Here is a 21,383-nt window from a genome sequence, read left to right on the forward strand (position 1 = left end):
GCGTTACTAATCACAGAGCAATCGCTCTTGTTTTTCCCCTAGGGGCTGCTCACGATTGATTCTTAGCCCCTCTGGTGTTTTCCTTCTGCAGAACAAAGAGAATGCAAAGCGCACTTAAGTATTCAGAGAACCCACACAAAAAAAAGAGCGGCGATTTATTGTGCCTGGGATTCCCCCTCCATAGTCCCTGTGGACAGACTACTACCAGAAGCAACCCCCAACACCTAACACTACTCGCACTGGCGGCCAGACCCACCGCGACCCACAACACCATCATCCCACCCCATGCCCGAAGGGACTCCGGCAGCCATAAGCATACCACCGCGGCCCTGAGGCTGCGCCTGCGCGGTGAGGGGTGGGAGGGGCGCACGGAGGCCACGTGAGCGCCGGAGGCGGGGGAGAAGTGGTGGAGGAGTCGCCTTCTGGCGGGAGTTATTGCTCCCCCACCGGCCCGGCTCCTCCCACCGCCTAGTGTCTGTGGGGGTGGCTGTGCCAGGCGATGGGGGTCGAGCGCTGGCGGGTGCTGTCCGGCCGTGGCGGTAAGAGAGGCTGGAGGTCCTTGGTGCTCTGCCTGAGGGGCGGCACCGGCTAGAGGGGAAGCAACGCGACCCACTGCTCTTTTACTCGGGGGGCTGTCTCGTCCGTCGCCAGCTTCGGTGGCCGGAGGACGATGGGAGGCCGAGCCGGGGTGGGTGGAGAGCGGCGCAGGGGCTGCGCTAAAACCAGGCCGGGCTCTGTCACTTCCCCCAGCCCCTCCGGCGGGGTGGGTGCGGGGGGCCTGGCGAGGGACTGTGCCCGCTATCCCCCTGGCGGAGCCTGTCCGCAGTCGGAGTGCGCTTAGCGGTACGTGCGCGGCGGCACGCACGGCCGGCCGCTGTCGGTGCGAGCCCTGCAGGTGGTCGGCCAGGGCCTGGCGCGGCTGCTCCTGTGTCGGGGCCTCGCTGCGGCCGCGCGTCGTTGTCAGGTAGTCAGGTCCCGAGGCACCTGCCGGGACTCCATGTACTTGGCGTCGGGCCCGGACCGAGAGCTGTTCCGAGCGGGTGAGGCTGCTCCTTCCGAGCCTTTTAATATAGCGGGGGGGGGGGCCGCGACAGACGTCGCTAACTGGTGTGCAGTTAAGCGGCTGTAGAAAACCCTCTCCTTCAGCTCTTTTTAAAGCGAGTGCTGTTTAAGTAGTTAAAACGGGGGATTTGGGTCACTTCAGTATGCTTCCCTTCTAGCGGCAAGTGTATCCGTTTCACCCGAGCTTGTTTTCTGAACGCTGTTGTCCTTTAGTATTTCATACTGTTTTCTTCATGCTGCCTTTAAGGGTCAGGCATAGGCAAACACCTGAACTAGGTAATCTCGGTTGGAGTAATGAGGTAGTAGCGTGCAATGTCGTGTTTTCAAAGGCTTTTGCAAAATTAGTGCAGCATAATTAATGTCTTGCTTCGTATGAGGTGAGGTGCAGGTGAAGCCGGCTCAAAACTAGGAGGATCTATTTGTTAACTAAGGAATGTAACAATTTCTGAGCTCTTAATAGAGCATTTAAAATAAGAAGCAATGATACTTTTGTGTGGTATACAAAGTGTCATCACGGGTTAGTCAGATTGTTGGATTTTTTCCACCTTCTGTGCAAATCCCTGAAGCTAAAATTAGAGAGATATGTTTTATTACCAGAGAGCTTCTTAATATATTAAAGTTAGTTTATGATTAGGACTGTTGTTAAGGACACTAAATATGAAATTATTACTGTCCTCCCACCTAGCTGAAAATCAGAAGACAACAATTATAAAGCATTTTGGGGATGTTTTAACTCAGTATATCTTTTTCTCACCTACTCACCTCTAGTAAAATATTTGGTAAACAATTTATACTATTAGTTAAGTATATTTGTATTAGTAAGATGCACTTCCAAAACTTCAAGTGCTTTGCAAAATAGTCATAAGAACTACCATGTAGAATCGAAGAGGGAGGGTATTTCTCTGACTACTACTAGTCCCAGGTGCTTTTAAATGGCACAGTTAGTGGGAACACATTAAAAGTGCATGAAGATATATGAGAAAACATTGGCAATAGGGAGCTGCCTTCATAATCCCTAATAATTAGGTATGTGTTGACACTGATACACAAAGTGGTTTATCTCCTATTAGAAAGCTCTCAATTACAGTTGAATTTACAGAAGTTGCTAGTAAAAATTGCTAATTCATATTTATGAAAGCCAGGAAACTTCTATTAAAGATTTGCAGACACTGTTTCATGACAGTGCATTTCCCATTGGTTTTCTGTTGTGCCCCCATAAAATCATATATATATGGTATATAAATTTTAAAGTAAATTGTTTGAAAATTTTGAACTTAGGTACATTGAATGCGTTAGTGATTAAAGAAAGCTTCTGGTTTTTTTGTTTCTATACTTCAAGACAAAATATTTGCACTGTGACTTTTAAATTACCAGGTAGGATTTAGAGAATGCACTGATAAGTAACAGGGGGAAATACTCATGTCCATTACTGAACAGTTGGGGTTTTGTTTGTTTGTTTTTTTTTTCCAAGTGAGTTAGTGGATGGCTGAAAGTTGGCTCCACCATTGAGTTGCTGCAATGTTTTGCTGCTTGAGAGCCGTGAGAAGGTATGGGATGTTGCTGACCTAATTTACCTTTACCATATGTTTAAGTGTTTGCTTATGACTTGCATGTATGTAAAACTGGTTTGGTACTTTTGTTAAATTTGGCTTTCATTGCTTTCATTGGCATTCTCGTCTTTACAGCTTGAAGCTTTCAACACAGTTGAAAATCCCTAAAAGCCATATGCCTGTCCTCGAGTGAGACATTAGAAAGGCTCTCAAAAAAAGGGATTTGAGATAGCTAAATTATGAGGAAGTGGTAGTCTAAATATGACAATACCCAATATATTACTGCATTATTGAGTTATTAAAGCTCAGTGTTTAAAAATGAATGAATGTGTATCTGTAACAATGAGCTTAATCTAACAAAGCTTTTCAGTGCCAAAGCTATAAGCCAAAAAGTTAAACTTCAGAGACATGTGAAAAACAGAAAGAAATCTGAAGGGAATTATTTAATCAGTAAATTAAATCAGTCCTAGAGTATGATTGCAGAATGTATTCTAGTGGAGGTTGTTTCTTTCATGAAGTGGGGACAGCTATCCTCAAAGTGGTTATGACCTTTATTTTAATACAAATGTTTTCTCTGCTCTTCAGATCTAAATGAGGCTCTTGGAAAAATCCTTGTTCCTTGTGAGTTAAGCCATAAGCATCTTTCTTGCATTTTCTTTCTCTAAGTTCCTTTTAATTCACTTATTTTTCACTTCACTTGAAGGATGCCTCCGAGTTCTGTCTTTCACCTTCAGTGAATGGATTCTTCCTTCTGTCACACAGACTAATTTTGGCCTTTGAGAGTTTCTCTTTTCAGCAAGTTCAAAATAGACTTCTGGCTGGAATCCTGAGCCTTCCTATTAGCATGACAGTGTTGTTTAGATACAAAACACGGCACCTAAAGTTAACTGTACTTGGCCATTTTCCTTGTAGAATACCACATGGAACTTTATGATTAATAAATTTGGAAGTATGATTAATAGTTTCCAGGTATGGTGGAACATTTTTTCTGATTACTGGCAATGTCACGCAGCGTAGCTTGAGAGTGGGTGTGGGAAATAGTGTACAAATAAGGTGAAGGGAGAGCTGAGCTCCTCACTTCTTCCTAGCAGCTGAGTCTTAGGTAAGTGGGGGTTTCTTGCATGGGCATGGCAACTTAGTCAAAACTGCTATCAGAGGGATAGCATGTTGGTTTACTTTTTTTCCCCTTTGTTGGAAAGGTTAATTTTTTTCCCTTTTACCACTTCGTGTTCACACACACACAAAACTAACAAAATTTCTGCTATTTCTTTCTCAGCAAGACAATTTATTTTGGTATTTCCGGATGCAAAATGGTAAAGCATATGACCAGTGTGCTGTGCTTCCCTTCTTGCCAGGTCAGATCAGCGGGTCTTTTCCTGTGTCACTGAGCAACTCTGGCACGTTCTTGCCACCAAGAGCTTTTGTTCTCCATAAAAACCTGATATTACTGTGGTACTTGATCATTTTAATCTTCCATTTAATTCACACGCATGAAAATCAGTTTTAGTCGTAATGGTTTGAAATTCCGTCAGTCATCCTGCATTACAGGTTTTCCATCCCACTTTTCTATGGGAACATCTGTTTTCAGCAAGCTGACTTTTAGGACCTACTGATTCAGTATTTGCCCACCTCTTAGGCAGAAAACATTAGCTTTAACTGCTTTCATGTTTTTTAATTGAAGAGCTGGAAAGGTTGACAGAAAAAAGGTAAAGTAAGGGTCACTTCATCTGCTTGACAACTCAACTGTTATCATTTACCATTTGCCAACATGAAAAATACTGCTGATTGTCTCAGCAAAAATGTTCAGACTTTCTGGATTAGTTGTTTCGGTTTTGTGAATTAGTAAAAGCTGTCAAGAAGCTGTCTCACATGTTTGTGCATCCACAATGATCATTAGGTCTAGAATGCTGAACAAATAACTCTTTGAACAATCTTGTTTACTATTATTAATGAAGTTACTAGTTTTATGTGAATTGGAAGCAGCTTTACCTCCAATCTGCCATATGTTGTTTGAGGCTTGCAGTTTGAATGATAATGCGGGGAGTGAAACAGCATTGTGTTGCTATTGCTTTGATTCTGAACTTGGTTTTCCCTCCATTTCAATCTTCTGTTACACAAGCATGTTGATTGCAGAACTCTTGTTTAATTTATGCATCATTGGAGGTGTTCAGTCTTTTTTACTTTCTAGACTTCTCTAACTTCTTCAGCTTAACTTTGCCTTCTGCTCTTAGTGGTAGGAAAAGAATATCGTTTCACCTAAAATTTCTTGGTTTTTTCTATTTCGGTGTAGATCAAAGGGAAAAAGAGCACTGTCTTTTTTTCATTTGATGTCCTCTATAAAAGAGGATGTTTGGGAAAGCAGACTATTTTCAAATGAGCACAAGTATGTAGACCTCAGTATAATGCAGAGCTCATTTTGATTGAATTGTGATTATTATTCCTGGGTAAAACTTATTATTGTTGTGGCACTGCTTGAAAAGTACTGGGTTTGGCTTTTTAATTTGAAGGTTCAAAAGTAAGTAAGGGTTGGCTTTTAAGAGCAGCTTCAATAGTATCTACAAAAAAATACCACTAAAGCCAGTCTTCATCATATGAACTATATGACTGTGGAATTTTAACTTGAGCCTGATTTGCGAAAGTAGAGGGAAAGGTTAGTGTACTTATTTACTTGTCTTTAATCAGACATTAGCATCCACTATCCCTCAAACCCCCAAGGGGAAAAATCCAGAAGACAGGCTTCTGATACCTGTTTTAAATTATTATACTTGCAACTGTGAATGTTTGCTCTATTCTGTCACATTCTGACATAATTTATGTTAGTTTGTCACTTGATTGTTTGCATCATACATAAACATTTTATTACTTTATTAGGTTATGTCTGGAGAAGATATTGCTACAGGGCGTTCAGTCAAGAAGTTTGTCAGGAGCTGATGCCATCAATGCTCTCAGACCTTTCTATTTTGCTGTACATCCAGATTTCTTTGGCCAGCATCCCAAAGAGAGGGTAAAAATCTCTCAATATGCTTTCTTTGTAAATGTGTCATGTGTCAAGGATGGAGATTTTCTAGTTTTTCTGCTGTCAGACAAACAAAAGTAGTATTAGAATGGATTATGGTTGTTACCAGAGAATAAAAAGATGCACTTTCTTTATTTTTAACAAGAATAGCTCCTTTAAATATCCATTATTTTATTAGTCATATTTTCTGCTTGTTATAAAGAAAATACCAAATCTTCCCTGACGAATCTCTAATACATATTACTTGCTTTATGACTTCAAAATGCTGTGCATTATACTTGAATTTCTTTAAGCTTGAAAGCCTTAGAAGTGGTGTTTTGGAATGTACAAGAATGGGAATATATACATCATACAATTTATTCATGCAAGATAATTACTCATGCTGAGAAAATGAACAATATCAATACTTGTTAAGAGCAGCTGTCAGTTTATAAAAAATCTGCATATAAGATTAAAAAGGCTTAGATGAAAAATGGCCAAATTCTTAATCGGTAATTTGTTTTTCCTTGGCTTTTTTTTTTTTTAAGCAGGAAATAAATGAAAACTCTCTGAAGAGGTTAAATGGTTACTTGGAGAACCTACAGAAACCAGGATTTTGCTCCTTTAAGCCAACTCCACTTACTTTTTATGTAAGAGAAAGAGAACCAAACTCTTCTAATGTTCAAGAATCCTTCAGTGCTTCAGGTGCTTTTATATTGTGTAGAATATATCTTCCTGTATTTGAATTCTTTCAGACCATTGCTAAGCCTTGTGCAGTCTTTTCACTTTTCAAGTGAATAAAATCCTGTCAAACCATAAAAATGTCTTACAGGCAGGACTGTCCCAAGTAGTTAAACATCTTAAGCTTTAAGAGGCATTGACAGAATGAGAAATTACAAAGTTGATCTCATGTTACGGTATGAGAATGTAAAAACGTAGGTTGATATAAATGATAATTTTTCTGCTTTTTAATACCATTGTCATGTTTAACAATTGAGTCCTGGTTTTAATTGTAGTATGTAATGTCAGGGTGCTTGTAGGATCAGTAGGAGCTTATTTTATAAGCAGAGGTTGTATAAATATCTGAAGCTTCAATTTACCACAGTCTCTTGGCTTTGAGACTACAGAAAGCATTGCAAAGTTTGGAATACTGGTTTTGATTAACTTCATTCTATGTATTTGTGTCTGTTGTACCAATATGCGTTATATAATAGATGAGCTTTATCCTTAATACCCTGTTAGTCAAAACACTTCAGCAAATTGTGAAGGGACCTTAGTGCTAGAAAACAAAATCATACTGTATTTTCAAGAAAATAGTAGTGTTATATCCAGTCTACTTAAAGTAACAGACTGGCAGCTGTGTTCTGCTTTGGAGTCTTAATACTTGCTTGTATTCTAATGGGGCAGTTAGGCCTGATAGTTAAGTGATGTGATTTAGTTTTAAGCTAGTGTGCAAGTGTAGTGTTTTGTTCTGAAGCCCCTGTTCATAGGCTGAGAAGAGCTGCTGTAATGCTGCATTTCTACAGTAAATTATATCAAAAGTGTTTATCAATAATAACATGAATTATGTAGAGCTGTTGGACAAAACTGCCATTGCTAAAGCAAAAGAATCATTTTTTGGGTTATGCTACATCTGTAGCTAGGTTTCCAGTGTGTCATGGTTCAGATAGTCACAACAGCTCTGTTTTTGGACTTGTAACAGTTTTAGAGATGAAACTGCATATGAATTTTGCACTGAGTATTGAAATAACTATAATAATTTCCAACTGTGCACACCTTGTTTGGGTTATTGTAAGATGAGAGAAATTTGTATGCATTTTTAATAATTTTAATTAAATAATACTAATTTTGTGGGACTTGTGTTTTATAGGGTTTCGAGCAGTGAGTTTCACATTGCATACCAGGGATCTCCTGAGCACTGTGTTAGATATTCTCAACTCCTGCAGTTTATCTACAGAGCATATTCAGAGTTTGAGTGTGAACTCTCAGCCCCACAAGGAAGCAGAAAGCACAGTGAACAGACCTATCAAATGGGATAAGACTTACTATTCATTTACTGGATTCAAGGATCCTGAGGAGGAACTAGAACAAGCCCAGAGAGTGGAAACAACTTTAATGTATGTAAGACTTTTATTTAACTGATAATTTGTAGCCAAATTGGTCTTACTCTAATGCTGAGTTTTTGAGAGGCAGTCAGTAAACATTCTGAACAGTACAGAACCTTGTCTAACATATAATTGTGTCATGCTTTTTACAATTTAATTTGAATTAAAGAGAGTTCAAGTGAGCTGCTGTGATAACTACAGTGCCAGCAAAGCTGAGGCGTTCTTGTCTCTTTGCCCAACATTCATGTTCAGTTAATCTAGTTTTGGTTGATCTAGTTTTCCAGTTTTGTGGAATATTGGTGGCAGTTCAGAAGGAGGCAGAGGTTCCACTTGCTCCAGATAGTTCCTTACCTCTTACAGGACTCCTGTAACACAGAACTATATAGCTATTAACTTTGTTGTTAGTATTGCATTATCAGATTATGAGATTTAATGTACTAGAGAATATTTTTACTTACTTTTACACATTTACAAGAAATTCAATGAGCAGTTACATATTTACAGTCTGATTTTAATACCTAACTGTTTGGCACTGGACTTTCTCTGTTTGCTTCTGAGTTTGATTTGATTTTTCTTTTTGCTTAGAATATAGTACGAGAATGGAAGTATTTGTAAAAATAAAGAGTATGAAAATAAGCTTAGGCTGTGGAAAAAAAGGCACGAATCTCTTAAAATAGTACCTTTTTTCCTAGAAATAGGATGATTTATTTACTGAAAGTGTTAGATGTACTCCATGAGTCATGTTTGCCTGGTTGTGATTATTGACAAAAAAACTGTAAAATTTTGACCTGTTTAATCTCTGTTCATCCCAGCTATGTGAGAGTTACCTAATTTAGCCCTTTAGTACTATCTCCCTTATTTAATAGTCTATTTAATCGATTTGTTTTGTTGCTTTCTTTTTAAAAAAACACATGTGTGGGAACTTCTGTTACTAAGGCACTAAGCTCTGAAGCTCCCCACCTTAAATCACATTTATCCGCTGCTCTGCGCCCTTCACACCTTTAAGTCTTACAGACAGTTGTAATGCTGTCAGTGTCTCTTGGCTCAGTTTGGTTCTCTAATCCCCTTGCCAAAGACATTAAGCACTAGGTTTTTGTTTGTAGGTATCTTAAGAATTAAGCATTTAGCAGTTTCAGGTTCTGTTCTCTACTTTTGAGCAATCCTCTTACCTAGTGACTTGAGATAAAACATTAACAGTAAGAATTTGGTTAGTTGTACTGTTTGCAAGAAGGCTAATACAGCATACCGCTGGGGCTTTTTCCTCCTCTTGTTTCAGATCCTGGCTAGATGATAACGAAGCAAGTGCAGTAAATAAGCTGAAAAAGAGTTTGCCACTTAGAAAAGAACTAGAGCGTTTAAAATTTGAACTCTCTCTTCAACTCCAGCTCTCAGATATCAGGTAATAAATTAGATCAGTTGGACTTATATTAATACGATCAGAGCAAGGAAGTGGTGTGTAATAATGCACCATGAGCTTTAAAGGCTCATTTCTGCAAAACAGATACATTTCATATATGGAAAAGTGTTATTGCATTGAATAGTGTTCTTCTGGAAGAATTCTGTTGGGACAAAAGTTTCCCATTACAATCTGCTCAGAAAGACCTATTATTTGTAACTAATAACACAGGTTCTAATTGCAGCAAACACAGAAGCACTTGAAACAGGACCTGTGCATATGCATTAGTCTGGGTGTTTTGTTGGATACAATTGCCTTTCCTGATTTCAGTATCTACAAAGGTACCTAGATTAGCAATAGTAATGAGATTGGATGGTACATCCTGACATGCTATGAAGGCTGATTACAAATGTCATTCTTTCTAGTGTCTTGTTTCCCATGCTCTAGAGGAGGAGTGTATTTGTTTGCTTGAAAGGGTTGAAAGTTGTAGTAGTGATCTTAATTCTTTAGAATATGTTTCAGAAAACAGTTTGATGCCTTTTTTTAATTTTGTGCCTTCAAATAAGGATGTTCTGAAGTGAGGTATTCAGGATGAGAAAACGGCAATGAGGGTATTTAACAATGGAAAAATAAACTTGGGGGGTTTATTTCAAGGGCTAGTCTGTTGTTCTTTTAAGCAGGAGAGTTGGTGCTTCCGAAATCATGCTTTTTGTTCTTTTACCCACTAAAAGGCTGTGGCTTCCTTTAAGTTCAAGCCAGTTTGTTTTTTTTAATCATAATTTCTAATCCTCTGTAACTGTGTTATCATCAGGTTTTTCAAGTTTCTGAAACAGTCTTTATTAAATGTGTAGGTTTGGGTTTATTCGTGGCTTATATTTAATTTTCTTGTAGTTTGTGTTCTTAAATTACAATAAAACTATTGTTCCATGAAGAGTTATTAACTTTCCAAGAGTTATATTGTTGTAATTCAGAAAAGAATGTGAGTGTTAGAAACTTGACAAACAAGTATCTTAATAGGAAACTACTACTTGTGATCTTGCAGGTCACATTGGTGTTTGTTGCTACTGAAAGCAGAGTAATAGTGCTAGGTAACAGTAAATAGTTACTAGAATGGCTTTTATTGTAATAGATTAAATTGCCTCAGAAGTCCTTTGGCATAGCACTATTCTCTGTATCCGAAGCAGTATTTGTTAGATTTTCCTAAATTAGATGATGTGGGTTGACCCCAGTCAGCAGCTAAGCACCCACACAGCTGCTTGCTGTGGATGGGAGGAAGAGAATAGGAAGAGCAAAAGCAAGAAAACTCATGGATCAAGATACAAGTTTAGGTGAAGTGAAGCAAAGCTGTACATTCAAGCAAAGCAAAAGGAGGAATTTGCTACTCCCAATCAGCAGGCAGATGTTCACCCCCTTCTGGAAAGCAAGGCCTTGGCATGTGTAATGCTTGCTTGGAAAGATGAATGCCATAACCTCAAGGATCTCACCTTCCTCCTTCTTTCTCTGAGCATTTATTACTGAGCACGACATACAGAGTATCTCTGATCGGTTAATGTCACTTGTCCTGGCTGTGTTCCCTCCCAACTTCTCACTCACCTCAGCTTACTTGCTGATGGAGAGTGGGCAGGGTGGGAAGAAAAAGCAAAATCTGGTCACTGTGCCAGAACTGCACAGTAGCCAAAACAGTGGTACGTTATCAACACTGGTTTTGTAAAAAATACAAAATGCAGGGGTGCTGTAAAAAAAGTTAACTCTAGCCAATCTAGAGTTTTGTATGAACTAGAAGTTTGTAAAAGGATGCAATTTTTCAATAAACTGGGACAACTTTATGATTTAAATGCTTTTTGAAAGTTAGGAATTTAATCTGTGTGTGATGGATGAGATGTTAAAGCTACGTGTATTGAAGTTGCCAATGTAATACCTGGCCCCTGTGGTTTTTTTTTTTTATTACACCGTTGTAAAACATGAATATATATATATATATGTAGCAACTTACCACTGAAATCCTAACAATGTTTTGTGCTAGGAGCTAAAAGGAAACTATCCTTATGTAAAGTACTTGTTCTTCCAGGTAAACATTACACAGTGTACAAACAGAAACTGCATGCCACATGACTGAACCAAATACTGGGTTGTCAGTAAGTTATTTACTTACTAACCCAGTTCTTACTGGGGGAGAGATTTGCAAGTTGTGTTCTGTCTACCACGGGCGGATTTTGGGGGTTTTTTTTTTGTTTGGTTTTTTTTTTTGTTACTCACTTTAAGAAAGACTGAAGTGTTATTTAGCTTTTATCTGTTCAAATAGTATATGAAACAAGGTTTTTCCCTTTTTTTTGCCCTTGCTTTTGTTACTATTAGTGCTATTTTGAGTTGTTTGTGTTAGAAGGCTTTCAGCTGTATCTCAACATATGAGTTTTATTTTAATAATATTGAAAATTAAATGCTTTCAATTATATTTTTATTCAGGTGGCAGAGAAGCTGGGGTGTTGCTCATCGCTGTAGCCAACTACATAGTCTAGGTCGCTTAGTCCAGCAGAGACCTGAAGTGTTAAAGAATGTTAAAGGTATTTTCTGTTGTTTGTTTCATATATCCTAATATACTGTTGACTCAAAGATGCTCATGAGTCTTCTGTGACAAGGGAGCTCTAGTTCTATTCACAAATGCTTTTGATAAGTGTAAAAACAAATCTGACGGTCTTAGTGAAAAGCTGGTGAGAGCTTCATTTTAAGCTGCTGGATATTTTTTCAAGTGACTCAGTTTAAACCAAAACATCTTATAGTGTATTTTGCTACACTCAGCTTCTGTTTTACTGCTTAAATGCAAACTGAGTTGAAGGCACTAGACTTAGTACTAAAAACAAAAATTAAAAAATCTAGACTGAATCTCTTGAAAGGGTGGAGGCAGCAAGAGATTATTAGTGATGGTGTATTCAAGACAAAAACATGAGTATCTCTCTAAAGAGTCAGTATAAGGAGGACTTACTAGAATACCTTTAGAATCATACTGTCTTACCATGCATTTTCAATAAATCACCTGTATTTTACGTACATATAAGATACATATACACACATATAATACGTAATATATGTATTCTCTAAACCTGATGTGCCATTCTTCTTGTACAGCTGTTTGACCTGTGGCAGTAGCTATTTCATGTAATTATAACTCCATGTTTTATGCCTGTCTGCAGATAGTAAGTTTTGAGTGGCTTTCATCTGAGGGTTCGCGTAATGCTTTGTCAAAAGATAGAGTGACAATAAATAGTAGTTCTAAATTGTATCAGGTTTCAACTTCTCTAGCTTTGCTTAGGTAAAGAAGTCTATCTTGTGAAGCTGTTGTAGTCTCCATCTTTGAAGATCTTTAATAACACACTGGACAAATACCTGTCAGTAATTAAACAGGCACAGTTGATCTTGCCTTGGGCTTCAGGTGTGGACTTGATTCCTTAAAGTCAGTGTTGCTCTTGGGGATTTTTGAAAACTGATTTCTGAGAGCAGGACTTTCTGTTTAAGTCTTGTCTTGTAGATTAATACATCACACTGAAGACTTTTATGGATGTTTATTTTGATAAATAGTTGCCTGTGCTTTTATCCTAAAAAATTCTTGAGGATCTGTATACTTCACTTAAAAAATACATACTCAGACTCAAAACTGATTTATCACCCCAAAAGTCAACCTAGTATTATCCTTTTAAGTTGCTTCTATTCTTTTTAAGAAAAGAGCAAAAACCCAATGTGCAAGTGTTTCTTACAGCTTGCATACTGCAGATTGTTCTGTGAAAGTAGTGTTGAATGACTCTACTAATACTGCTTTGACCAACTTTTACCTTTCATATTCTTTAAGCATATGGCATGTATACAAGATTTGTACATATTCTTTGAATATTCTGTCTGCTGAGATTTTATCTTAAAAAGAGTCTTTATAAGAAGAAAGGTCCAGTTAACTAAAAATGTATCAAGTTTAAGCAGGAAGAAGGCAAATGCTAGGTAAGTTTTGTATGAAAAAAATAGAAAGTTTTCAAGAATCATTCTGTCAAATTTTGAGAATAAGGAAAACACCTACTTGTACATGTTTGGGCTGCAGAAATGTGTTGCTTGTGACATGTTAGTAGCACAGTTAAACCTTAAATAATTGTGGGAATAATTACAATAGCCAGATTAGTAAATAAGTTTGTTCAATCCTTAGGGCACACGGTGGTATTTACAGATCGTTCAGGTATGAGTGCAGCAGGCCACATAATGCTGGGGACCATGGATGTTCACCATCACTGGACCAAAGTAAGGCGGTTTTATAGTAAATGATAATGCCTCTTTTTATGACATCCCTTTTTAAACTATAACCAAAATATTAAATCCTACAGGTAAGTAATCTAAAGCAAACATATAGCTACTGTGTTTAGTATTACTGTCTACATTGTGTTCTAAATTTAATCCTGTGATATGCTAACAACAATCTTCATCATATCTTCACTGCTGCTTTCACTAACAAAACAGTCGTAACCCTGATTAGATATAAAGAAAATTAATTTGTTAGTGTTCCAATCTATGCGGTGAGCACTGGCAGAATATTTCCTGATTTATAAAGAGCTCATTCCTATGAAGAATTTAGGAATTTTATTCAGATTTGTGAAGTAATCATTTCAGTCAGTAGCTGCTAACCAACCCTGTCAACCACTTTGTTGTTTTATGCAGATAATGTGGATGTTGACAGGCTTTCAGGCATTCTAAATGATAAAAGTATTGTATGCGAACGAGCACAAATAAAATATGATATCAGCATATCACGGAAAGTTTCTTGAATCTTGGTTGCTGAAATATTGATGGTTCTATAAAAAAAATTTCTTTATAAGGGACATAATTGGAACCTCATATTTGGGAATTTCACCCAGTTAGAATATTCTGTTTCTGTATTCAGGATGCTGTCTTCCTTGAAAAGAGAAATTCTTTCCCTTTCTAACCTTTGCCCACAGGTTTTCTGAAGGGGTCATATCTCCAAACGAAGTATTTTGCAGATGGGACAATGTGTGTAGTTGTGGTGATGGTATCTGCTTTAGAAGACAACCTGAAATCAAAGGCTTTTTATTTTAAAATGCACTGACTATCATGTTATATGATACATAGTAAAAGTCAGTGAAAATCTTTGTGAGCTGCTTGGTTTTTAGAGAGAAGAATTTTTTGTCTAATTCTAAACCATTTTAGGCTGCAGTCTTAAGTGCTATTACTGTTGTTACTAATTATTAGGCAAAAGCAGCAGTTGAATAATGTCCAAGTCAGTATGTAGAATGCTTATTCAGAAGTAAAATATTTAGAAGAATTTGGGATTTTTCTCTGTAACAAATGCTAATGCTGAGCCAGTGGATTTTATTGTGCCAAAAGCTGTCCTGAATATACTACTCCCTTGGGCTTCTAAAGAGATTATTCACTTGACTTGTTCCAGCAGCAGTAATTTTTTGTATGGAAAACTATGTTATACTAACAACTGGGTAGATAGTAAGTAGTGATTACTACTGCACTTTCCCTTTTCACTGTTCCAGCCCCTCTCCCTATCACACCACTCATGTCTTGACTCAGAAGTCTGATCACTTCTCAACTTTTTCTGGTATAGCTTTTTTAGATCAGAGATCTGGTGCCTTCCTTCTTTCTCCTCTCCTTTCAGACTCAAAGATAAGTTATCTAGACCCTTGGAAAGAACTAGTTGCAGCAACAGACTTCTCTTTTTTTGAGAATTTGTATAAATTAGACTGGCAAAACCACTTTTAACTGTATATGGAGTAGCTGTACCATTGTAACCGTGGTGATAAACATTTTATGTAGGCCTCAAATTGTTATTTCTTGCATTTCCTTTTTTTTTTTTTAATAGAAAAAGAGTGCATCCATCAATCTTGTTATGGCATTTTGGTGCCTTTACAGTATAAATAGCAAAAATACTTAGGAGCTTATTCCACTATACCTGCCTCAAAGTGTATGTACTTTATATTTTTGATTTTTTTTTTGTATCTTTTTGTTTTAATTTCTTTTCTTCCCCTTGGGTTCCCTGTTTACACTGTTAAGTGTCTCTTTCTTTATAGTTTCTTGTTTTAAAATTTTCATTTCTTAATTTTAAGTGTTATACTTTGTAACATAGGAAGTGTGTGTTTGTGTGTGTGTGCACAGATTTTTGAGAGATTGCCAAATTATTATAAACTTCAAAAAAGGCTGCTGTTGTTGGAAGATCGGATAAGCCAGCTTCTGGGAGGCATACAAGTAATATATATTGAAGAATTGCAACCCCTGTTGACTCTAGAAGAGTACTACAAGACTCTGGACTCTTTCTATAATAAGTTACGTGACAGTAGACTACCTTTTCATCCTCGCAGTCTGCGAGGCTTGCAGATGATTCTGGAAAGGTAGGTATTTGCAGGGAAGGTTTCTTCCTTTTAGAGCTTTTACTCTTTTTTTGTTTTTTTTACACTGATTACTGCTCTTGCTAAGAAGAAAACTAATCTCAGATTTTCAATTTGTCAACATTTCTTTGTTTTTAAAGGTTTTAAGTGCCTTCTTATGGGTTAAGAAGGAATCAGACTGAAGAAAATCCTGCTAATTTCATACAAGTTAGAGTCAAATAACACTTCATCTTACAGTGTGCTAGGTTAAATTGAAGGGTTTGTGCTATCAGGTCAACACTTGGCTCTGTGTGATGGTGTTGCTGCTTATATTTTTGGAGTATTGTTGATAGCTGCTTTTGAAATGTAATTTTAAAAAAGCTTTATGCTTAGTGCTTCTGTATTTTCATGAACCAAACTTGATTACTTTAACACTTATTGTGATTTATATTTAACTTCAGAATTAATTCTGAAAGTAATTAATGTAAATACTTCATTTTAAAAGTTATACCTTGTTTTTTTATTTCCATCATGTGTCATTAGTGACAGATATGCACCAAGCTTGCATGAATTTGGACACTTTACGATCCCAACGGTCTGTGATCCAGGAACACTTCAATGGTTTATTTTTGCCAAAGCACAGGAAGCAAGAGAGAATCTGAAAAGAAAGGAGGAGTAAGTGTTCATATGACTCAATACATTTAGGTCATTAAAATCTTTGCATATCATATATTTTATTTGGAGGAGGAGGAGAACTTTGAAGAATGTATTCATGTTCCTCTGGTAGGAAAAAACCCTTCTGTTTGTAAAAATAGAGCTTTACCCAGCAGCTTTACTAAGTAAAAATCTCAGTGTTCAGCGAACACAAACAGTTGTTGGAAAATCCCCATCCTTCACCTTGTAGCAAAGTTGGATTTTATTCAGAAATGCAAGATCTTTGCTTAGAAGACAATTACAGAATGTGTTTACAGTTACCTCCCCAGAGGAGAGGTGGGTTTTTTATTGACTCAGAAAGCAGCAAACTTCTGTTAATGCTACTTACATTGTGATGAGAAAGCAGTAAAATTAAAAAAAAAAACATAACTGAGACTAACTAGGGAATTATTATTCCTAGCTGTTTGTCAGTTGGGTAAGGAATAAGGTCAGGTAGCACCTAATGAGGGAAAGAAAAAAATCTGTGATAGAATGATGAGAGAACACCTCCTTGGTGCTCTTTCACAGATGGAAGTGAGATGAGGCAGTTGATAATAGTTGAGTCAAAGTGCTATAAATAAAGTCCACAGACTACAGTTGTACTCAATGATCTTAAAGGTCTTTTGTAATCTAAATGATTGTGATTCTGTGATTTGGAATATCCATCAGAACTGTAAATTTTGTTCTTGATCGTGGGTGTTGTCTTATAGCATGTCTAAAAGCATGAAGCAGAGATACGGTGTTTATTTTTAGTAAAATACTGTAACAGGTGACTGGGTGTTACTGACGTTTTAGAGATTGTTACTGCAGGCTTTTCTGCTTTGGAAATCTTTTACTGAATTGTTGAAATATCGCATTGTCATGAGTGTATACATGATGTATATAGATCCAGATGTTTTTCTGTGAAGGTTATTTTAGGCATGAGTCTTACTGAAGGCTTTATGGTTCTAGCTCTTTTAAGACCTTGTTACTTGGGAGGATATGTTTTGGAGATGGACTTTGGTAAAACATGGAGATTTGTTAGAATTCTTCCATAATGCTAGTCCAGCTATCAAGTTAGATTATTTTTGCAATATAACTTCTGAATAGCTCTCTATGTAGCTGAACACATGTGACAGCTGGGAAAGTATTGTCTTTAGAGGTTGGGAGGGATGTTGTAACAAACATACACATTTGCATCTGGGTAACTCACTTACCAGAACATCTCACAGTACCCCGCATTATAAAGACACTAATCCAGGACAAATGTGAGGCTCCTCTCAGAGACTAATCAGCTGTCTTCTTTTTCTTCCATCTTTAATTATCTATTTTTTGAGCATATTTATGCTTTGTGGCTCCAAAATAACCTGTGGCACCAATTGCACAGTTGAATTACATATAGCTTACATATATGAAGGAGGTAAAAGGTGTTCTGGGTTGTACAGACCCACAACCTGATTTTTCATTATCTTGTTCTTGTGCTGTAGGAAATACAAAACAGTCATTCTGTATCACCTCTCCTTTTTTATTTTGGTGGATATTTCATCTTTCCCCTTAGTTGTCTTTTTCTGAAGCTGAATTCCTTTTTCACTTAATGCTTCCTTGAGCTGACCCCATTCTGTACTTCTGATTTTCCTTAGCCTCCTGTGATTGTTCAAGGGGCCCTGAGATAAAACATTTTAAGATGTACTGGGTTTAATTTGCACACGTAGATGAATGTTTTACGTACAGAATTCCACCTGTGCAGTGCTGTTTACTGTATGACCTGATGCACTGGGGAGTTCAGATGCTGCTGCTCTAGAAAATGGTATTATCTTGTATGGACAGTGTCAATCTTCTCACAATGCAGGATTTAGTATGAATTTGCTTCTCCTTCCCTTGCTTTTGTGAAGCATCAGGTTTATGTTGTGATAAAGGTATAAGCCTCCTTGTAGAGGAGATTGAAAATAAACCCTCAGTTCTCACTATGTGCAGCTAACTTTATTCTTCAAGGGAGCCCTAGGTTTCGCAGAACAGGAAAGCTTCATGCTCAGATATTAGAAAAGTGTTCAGGAAGGTGACACTGATACAGTCAGTACAGATGGCAGGCTTGCTTCAGATTAACTCACTGGCTCAGTTCATCCCTGCCTGCCAGAACTGGGCTCTTGTACTGTAACCTCAGCAGAGTACAGTGCCATGCAAGTACATCAGATCCATAGGCTTTGGAAAGAGTGGTGTTGAGCCCCTGCAGTCATGTTATCACGAGTCAGTCTTGGTAGCTGTGTCTGTGCTTAGCTTGTTCTGATTCACATCCCAGTGGCCCCACAGACATGCTGCTTCTCCTGTTCCACACAGGGTCTGCGTTGTAGGGCAGTGATGGTGCTGTTTCTATAGCCAAGCTGTCTCTGGAATTACAGCTGTGTGAATGGGGCACAGTGCCTGAGCTAGCTAGGCTTGCAGACTGACCTGAATATGCTAACCAACCTGAAGTGTCTCTGCATTAGATTAGTTACAGTGACTCTGTGTTGATTCTGCACTTTAACTTTTTTTCAGGTAGCCTCTGATTGCTATGTGGTGTTTTACCACTCTTTGTCTGGGGTGAATGGAAAAAATCATCTGCAAGTTATGAATTCAGTATTCATAAAATTGTTTAGGTTGGAATAGACCTTTAAGGTCATTGTGTCCAATTGAATCCATACACTTCTGCAATTAGTAAGTTACTAACACATTTAATATGCATCGGGTGACCTTACCTGTCATCTCCTTTTGATGACACGCAGAATACTGGAGTTAAGACAGTTACTAACGTGATCTTATTCTTAAAGCTTACACTTTGAAGGTTGTTGAAGTCCTTTCATCCCTTACATTAAAAATAGATTCTCATAGGTTTTTTTTATCTCAGTATTTTTCCTGGGGAGCAAAGAAATGTCTTGCTGCAGGCTTTCAGATGTGACTCTGTGAGCATGCTGTTGCCCATAGTCGTGGAAGCATGTTCAGTCAAGCTTTTGAGGTAGACATGGGTATCAATCTGCACAAAAATCTCAGCTGTAATGTAGCTGTCCATGAAGTGACACCTTTGTTTACATTCATATAACCCACAAATATACTTATTTCCAGGTGGTGTATTTTTAAGAGATTAAGTTCTAATTTTGTCACTGTATGTTGTCTTTGTTTGCTAGGATGATGATTACAGAGAGAGAGCTAATTGATACTTCCACTAAAAGATTTTCTCTGGATCGCCTGTATAAGGAGCCCAGTGTTTCTAGTGCACAGATGATAGATTGCTGTAAGCGGTTGCTAGAAGAATCCCTGCCGTACCTACAAGGCATGCACCTTTGCATTTCTCACTTCTACTCTGTGCTGCAGGATGGAGACCTGTGCATACCTTGGAACTGGAAAAACTGAGGAACATATCTGATAATCAGAGGAATTGCTTATTTTCCATAAGAGGCTATAAATATGAATGTTTTTAAGAGTAAATTATTTAAGTATGTATTTTGATATCAGTATTCAACCCACAAATTTTCTTTGAACTGCTGCTCAAAAAGAATTGGAGTCCTGGACAATTTGCACAATGCTCAGTATTGATAGTTCTGGAAAGACATTTGTTGTACATTCTCCATACTACTGTAGGAATCCCAGTGTATGGTAGCAGTTGTGAAACTGTTTTCTAGTGAATGATGAAAATACATTAAATTGCAAGTCTGCAAAATGTACATGTGTATGTGTTTTTCAATATCCCAGATAGGTAATCTTAGATAAAGATATCTCAAACCAGACATTACATGTTACCTTAAGGTTTCATTGAATGCAGAAGTTGGGTACGTGAGTTATCTGGTGGAAAAGTTGACATTTCATACTGCTACCTATTCTTGAATTAAAAAAGGAAAGGGAACAGACATCTACTTTGCAGAAGAAAGCTGTACGTTAACTTGGTCTCTAGTTTCATATGCTGGTCTAATATTGTTGCCTGTAACTGTGTGCAGTTTATAGGAGATGTCATTCCCCTTGTTTTCCAGCATTTGCTTCATAAATACAGACAGTTCTCTTTACTTAACACTAGAACAGATTGCAAATCTCATTCACAACACTTAAAACCTGGGTAGTTCAATGTGACATCTAAAGAAAGGAAGCATTGATTTGTGTGGGATTGTCTGCAAGAGTAAATAGCTCTCAGTGAGAGTAAGGAGTCTGCAGTAAGGCAAACACATGGTTCTTCACTAATACTTTATTCCTTGAAAAAACTAAAGTGTGAATGTATGTCAACACTTTTTCATTGTAATACATGCCAAGATGCATTTTGTATTTGGGTTACTACTTTGTAAAATATCTTTGCGGAGAACCAACTGTTTAACATTTCTGAACTTAAAGACTTAATTGCCTTATATTTATATTTGTATTGAGCAGGGAAGTTGTGGTTTTCCTGTTAAAAGGCTCAGCATCAAGTTGCTTATTATGATGCCAGACTTCAAACAAAACCCATCCCACCCCCCTGTGATCTCAAACATGTCAATTTTAAAACACTGAGACAGAAGCTGTGATTCCCTTGGGTCTTAAATTCAGCCAAATCACTAATAATTCCTGTATAGGTTCTGAAGATCAGTTGATAGTTTCTTCAAAGTAGTTAACTTCCATTTCACATTACTTCCCCTTGCTCCATCTAGCATCCATGATACTGTTCATGTCCCAGTTGTGCTAAGCAAGTGAGCCAGTCCCATCAGGTGTAGCCTGGCAAGATTCCCTCTTACAGCCCTTTGAAAGTAGGATTTAGAGCCCTGAAAACCTTTTGTCATGGCAGCTTTGTGTTGTGATGGTTTTCTTGCTTGAATCGAATGACCCTTTGCAGATCTTCGGGCAAGAAGCAGCTGTTCAGTTTGTGCAGGAGATTAAAAACACAAAAAGCCTGAGGGAAGGTGAGTAGACTTGATCAAGAGCTTGATGTGATTCTGTGAGAACTGATGCCAATGTCACAGAAAGCAGTGCCTACACCTAGGAACCTTCACTTTGCAGCATAGAGAAGATTAGAACTGTCTGGAGGAGATATAAGTCATAAAGAGCCTTTTTGAAGTGGAGCATGGGATGTTTCTGTGAGTAAAATGGGGTGATGGAGATCCTGACCTGGAATGGGCATCAAGAGTAGCAAGAGCAGGCAAAAGGGAATGGGACTGAGTTTAAATGTGGAAGCAGTGAAAGTTGTTGCTGTTAGGCATTATCAGTCTGGGGTAGATCTGAAGATTCTCACCATTTGTTCTAAGAGGAAGTAGC

The 21,383-nt window shown here is 37.8% G+C and overlaps 1 protein-coding gene across 1 annotated transcript; it reads left to right on the forward strand.

The window, feature by feature from the left end:
- The first annotated feature begins 386 nt into the window (after nucleotides 1–386).
- TCAIM (T cell activation inhibitor, mitochondrial) lies at nucleotides 387–19,834 on the forward strand. Its single transcript, XM_005152853.3, has 11 exons — nucleotides 387–539; nucleotides 2,534–2,609; nucleotides 5,484–5,616; nucleotides 6,159–6,312; nucleotides 7,478–7,724; nucleotides 8,989–9,111; nucleotides 11,572–11,669; nucleotides 13,292–13,383; nucleotides 15,259–15,491; nucleotides 16,011–16,142; nucleotides 19,298–19,834. Exons 2-11 carry the CDS (start codon nucleotides 2,581–2,583, stop codon nucleotides 19,521–19,523), a joined length of 1,467 nt encoding a protein of 488 aa, XP_005152910.1. The 5' UTR covers nucleotides 387–539; nucleotides 2,534–2,580; the 3' UTR covers nucleotides 19,524–19,834.
- The last annotated feature ends 1,549 nt before the right edge of the window (nucleotides 19,835–21,383 follow it).

This window comes from Melopsittacus undulatus, chromosome 1 (assembly GCF_012275295.1).
Source record: "Melopsittacus undulatus isolate bMelUnd1 chromosome 1, bMelUnd1.mat.Z, whole genome shotgun sequence".
In the NCBI taxonomy this organism is placed as follows: Eukaryota; Metazoa; Chordata; class Aves; order Psittaciformes; family Psittaculidae; genus Melopsittacus; species Melopsittacus undulatus.